This window comes from Coregonus lavaretus (assembly GCF_964263955.1).
Source record: "Coregonus lavaretus genome assembly, chromosome: 10".
Classification (NCBI taxonomy): Eukaryota; Metazoa; Chordata; class Actinopteri; order Salmoniformes; family Salmonidae; genus Coregonus; species Coregonus lavaretus.
Window position 1 is genome coordinate 1,450,827 of NC_139997.1, and position 5,406 is coordinate 1,456,232.

Below are 5,406 nucleotides of genomic sequence, written 5' to 3' on the forward strand. Positions count from 1 at the left end.
GGCTGAGGACTCACAGACAATATCAAACAGGTTGCTGTCGTCCGCCTCAGTGTTATCGTCGCTGCAGTTGGAGAAGTCGCAGGAGTCCCGGGTCTGGCTGCTGTCGCCCCACTTGGCTTGGCTGGAGAGGCCCAGAAACCTCTCTCCTCCTGGGCTGCTCTGGCAGGCAGAGGTCCCTCCCTGGAGACTGAGGCTGTCTGAGTTGATGCTGCGGCTGTCTTGGTAGCAGCCACCTCGCTCCTTCAGAATCAGAATCACCTTTATTCAGCATTTACATGTACCAGGAATTTGACTTGATGGAATCATGCAGACAACAATACAGTGCCTTCTGAAAGTATTCAGACCGCTTCCCTATTTCCACATTTTGTTACGTTACATCCTTATTATAAAATGGATTAAATACATTTTTTTCCTCAATCTACACACAATACCACATAATGACAAAGCGAACAGGTTATTTACATAAGTATTCAGACCCTTTGCTATTAGACTCGAAATTGAGCTCAGGTGCATCCTGTTTCCATTGATCATCCTTCAGATGTTTCTACAACTTGATTGGAGTCCACCTGTGGTAAATTCAATTGATTGGACATGATTTGGAAAGGCACACACCTGTCTATATAAGGTCCCACAGTTGACATTGCATGTCAGAGCAAAAACCAAGCCGTGATGTCGAAGGAATTGTCCGTAGAGCTCCGAGACAGGATTGTGTCGAGGCACAGATCTGGGGAAGGGTACCAAAACATTTCTGCATCATTGAAGGTCCCCAAGAACAAAGTGGCCTCCATCATTCTTAAATGGAAGAAGTTTGGAACCACCAAAACTCTTCCTAGAACTGGCCGCCCGGACAAACTGAGCAATCGGGGGAGAAGGGCCTCGGTCAGGGAGGTGACCAAGAACCCAATGGACACTCTAACAGAGCTCCAGAGTTCCTCTGTGGAGATGGGAGAACCTTCCAGAAGAACAACCATCTCTGCAGCTTTCCACCAATCAGGCCTTTATGGTAGAGTGGCCAGACAGAAGCCACTCCTCAGTAAAAAGGCACATGACAGCCTGCTTGGAGTTTGCCAAAAGGCACCTAAAAGACTCTTAGACCATGAGAAACAAGATTCTCTGGTCTGATGAAACCAAGATTGAACTCTTTGGCCTGAATGCCAAGCGCCACGTCTGGAGGAAACCTGGCACCATCCCTACGGTGAAGCATGGTGGTGGCAGCATCATGCTGTGGGGATGTTTTTCAGTGGCAGGGACTGGGAGACTGTCAGGATTGAGGGAAAGATTAACAGAGCAAAGTACAGAGAGATCCTTGATGAAAACCTGCTCCAGAGCGCTCAGGACCTCAGACTGGGGCGAAGGTTCACCATCCAACTGGACAACAACCCTAAGCACACAGCCAAGACAACAAAGGAGTGGCTTCGGGACAAGTCTCTGAATGTCCTTGAGTGGCCCAGCCAGAGCCCGGACTTGAACCCGATTGAACATCTCTGGAGAGACCTGAAAATAGCTGTGCAGCGATGCTCCCCATCCAGCCTGACAGAGTTTGAGCGGATCTGCAGAGAAGAATGGGAGAAACTCCCCAAATACAGGTGTGCCAAGCTTGTAGCGTCATACTCAAGAAGACTCGAGGCTGTAATCGCTGCCAAAGGTGCTTCAACAAAGCACTGAGTAAAGGGTCTGAATACTTATGTAAATGTACTATCTGTTTTTTATTTTTAATACATTTTTAACAATTTCTAAAAACCTGTTTTTGCTTTGTCAATATCGGGTATTGTGTGTCGATTGATGAGGGGGAAAAAAACAATTTAATCAATTTTAGAATAAGGCTGTAACGTAACAAAATGTGGGAAAAGTCAAGGGGTCTGAATACTTTCCGAATGCACTGTAGACAGGAATGTACCTATTATCTACATACAGTAGAGATAGTTAGATCAGAACACGATCAGAAACTGCATAACATACTATATAAAGTGAGGACATATACACTGAGTGTACAAAACATTAAGAACACCTGCTCTTTTCAAGACAGACTGACCAGTTGAATCCAAGGCAAGACAAAATATTGAAGTGACTTTGAACGGGGTATGGTAGTAGGTGCCAGGCGCAGCGGTTTGTGTGTGTCACGAACTGCAAAGGCTGCTGGGTTTTTCACGCTCAACTGTTTCCCGTGTGTATGAAAAATGGCCCACCACCCAAAGGACATCCAGACAACTTGAAACAACTGTGGGAAGCATTAGAGTCAACATGGGCCAGCATCTCTGTGGAACGCTCTGGACACTCAGTGTATATATACATTTGCAGAGACAGAAATGCCCACCTTCGGGCCCATCTTGCAGGTGACGTTGAGGGGCCAGTGGTAGGCGTGGCCCGCGCTGCACCCCCACATGGCGGTCAGGTTCCCGTGGGACCCCTCAGTGAGCAGGTGTTTGAGGTTCGGGATGAGAGCACAGATGGTGCCGTGACTGTGGGCCCATCGGACCAACTTAGACAGTTTCACTGAAGACGTGTGCAAGCAGTCTTCCATAACGAGTTGGAGCCGTTTCCTCTGCTGAAAAATTGTATATTGGTTATTCATATTAGGGGGTGGGTAGCCTGAGTGCCAGAACGGTTTGTGCTCTTGTCAACACCATCATTGTCCTTGTCAAGTCAATGGGTGACAAACAGATGGCAAGATAGCACAGACTGGCACTCAGGCTAGCGTGGGTTAGCTTTGATGCAAAAAATAGTTTTTACATTGTGCTAGACTCTTGGTTGCCAAAAATTAGGGACGTGGAGACAGAAAATAACCCTAGTACAATATTACCGGCTTCACCCAAAAAAATGTTTCCTGTCTACAAAGGCAAATCTACAATCTTTAAGAACTCAACTTATTAGCCTTAAAAGTGAAATGTGTCCCTCACTATCAAAAAAATGCATTTTAAAACCAGGTTTTATTCAGGTTGGTCCATAGATGGGTTAGCTCACAACGTCAGGAAAACGATGCGCACGCATCAGTGGGCCAGAAGTCTTAGTTGTTGTGATTCTGGATGGCCAGACAGCTACCAACAATGACAGGAAGCAGGAAACTGCCATGTGGGGAATCGTTACTCTTGTTCTTGATACCATGTCTTGTTTTGAGGCGTTGACTTATTTCATGTCAATGCTAATATGGCTAAAGTTCACTAGCTAACCAACAACTGTAACAATGTATTTGAGAGACAAGTATTCATTGTGCAAAAGTATTACATTGGAGACTAAATATAGTTTACATGTCAACAATCTAGCTAAGCCAAAACCGTCTGTTTTGTCCCATAGTTGTGCACGCGTCGGTTTTTGTTGCTTAACAACCAATCCATCTATTCCAACGAGTACTACTGACATTTTCCACCTGATACTCGCTTCTTCTACATCTTTAGTGGCTGAAAAAGACAGAGTTCCCGTAGAATGGGCTCAGCGCTGCCACCGATGGTCGCAACAAAAAATACAACTGAATAAATGTGGCGTCTGTCCTCCATTGTGGCGTCTGTCCTCCATTGTGGCGTCTGTGATTGTACTTACTCGACTATGACATTGAGTGAAAAAAGCCAAATTGCAGGATTTATTAGTGCAATACACACTGTATGTACATGCATTCAGAGAGCTACTGAAAATTAAAACGGCAAAATCTGCCTTCTTCAGAGTTGGTTCTGAAGTCATGAGATAAGTCACTACTACACTGAACAAAAATATAATGACGTTAAATAAAAGATCCTAGAAATGTTCCATACGCACAAAAAGCGTATTTCGTTTGTGCACAAATTTGTTTACATCCCTGTTAGTGAGCATTTCTCCTTTGCCAAAATAATCCATCCACCTGACAGGTGTGGCATATCAAGAAGACCCGCAGACCACGTGTAACCACGCCATCCCAGGACCTGCACATCCGGCTTCTTCACCTGCGGGATCGTCTGAGACACCCCACCCGGACAGCTGATGAAACTGAGGAGTATTTTGGTCTGTAATAAAGCCCTTTGTGAGGAAAAAACTAATTGATTAGCTGGGCCTGGCTCCCCAGTGGGTGGGCCTATGCCCTCCCAGGCCCACCCATGGCTGAGCCCCTGCCCAGTCATGTGAAATCCATAGATTAGGGCCTAATGAATTTATTTCAATTGACTGATTTCCTTATATGAACTGTAACTCAGTAAAATCGTTGAAATTGTTGCGTTTATATTTTTGTTCAGTATAGATTTGCCTTTGTAGACAGGAAACGTGTTTTTTGGTGTAGCCAGTTATATTGTATTAGGGTTATTTTCTGTCTCCATTTTTCGCAACCAAGAGAGTCCAGCACAATGTAAAAAATATCTTGGTTGCATCGAAGGTAGCCTATAGTACTCAGAGTAAACAATCACATTTGTGTGGGTCTTGTCTATACATTAAACCAGGCTCCAACACAATCTTTCAAAACAGTAAAGCCATTTCAAACCCCAAACACATGATCCTGGTGATTGGAGGTGAATTATGAAACCAGTCAGCTCGCAGCCTGAAGACAGTAAAGACAAGACCACAACACAGCAGGCTGAGAATGGCCTGATCTATTATATAAATTGTCTTGATGGTTGACTATGTCAATGCTAATATGGCTTTGAATTTCGTTATCTACTGTAGCCGACGATAATGACTCTGCAGTTAGCAATTATTCAGCAGTCAGCTAACCATGACTCTCGCCTGCTAACGTTTGAAGGACCCGTGAGCTATCAATCTCGCCACTTCTCTAGTTAAGGTTTTTTTTTTTTTTTTATCACTACTTAGCTGAATGTTTAAAATGGTCAACTAGCTAGGTAGGTAGCAAGGTATAGCGTTAGCAATCAACCTGCTAACCTGGCTGGCAATGATGATCAGACAGACTCAGGTCATAGAACAAAAAGACACCTCTTTGTGTTGTCAGAAGAACACTTACCTTTACACCGGAGACACACTTCATATGTCTTCTAACGTAAAGGAAATAATTATTTTGGCTAATATTACTATTGCAATACAGCAGTCAAGGCAAGAAAACACAACTCCGACTAGATGGCGTCTGGCCAGATAATTTCCCCCCAAAACATAAAGAAGGTAGTGGGTTCGATCCCCGGGACCACCCATACACAAAAAAAAATGTATGCACGCATGACTGTAAGTCGCTTTGGATAAAAGCGTCTGCTAAATGGCATATTATTATTTATTATTATTAAAGTAACTGGACCTGTGTGAATCAAGCCACAATAGGGGGATTTGAGGTTTGCCTTCAAAATAAAAGTCCCCCATTGAAAGTGATACAAACGGTGGAATCAAGCCATTTTTGGACTAGATAAGGCAACAACAACAAAAAAAGGTTGTGTAATGTTGTTACATTATTTAAAATGAAATAAATGATTGTCAATAAAACAGAAAAAGCTGTTGAAATCGCACTAT

The 5,406-nt window shown here is 43.9% G+C and overlaps 1 protein-coding gene across 1 annotated transcript in view; it reads right to left on the reverse strand.

The window, feature by feature from the left end:
• The window catches only part of LOC311135787 (uncharacterized protein), a gene marked incomplete at its 3' end in the record, with an annotated part of 23,445 nt that extends 18,426 nt beyond the window's left edge, over nucleotides 1–5,019 (reverse strand). Inside the window, exons 1-3 of the mRNA XM_084169829.1 lie at nucleotides 4,913–5,019; nucleotides 2,315–2,542; nucleotides 1–240 (exon numbers count right to left, since the gene is read on the reverse strand). The exon at nucleotides 1–240 is cut by the window's left edge and continues 610 nt beyond it. Coding sequence (XP_084025955.1) covers nucleotides 1–240; nucleotides 2,315–2,542; nucleotides 4,913–4,936 — 492 coding nt within the window. The 5' untranslated portion in view covers nucleotides 4,937–5,019. The remainder of the gene's footprint in view (nucleotides 241–2,314; nucleotides 2,543–4,912) is intronic.
• Between the last annotated feature and the right edge of the window lie 387 nt (nucleotides 5,020–5,406).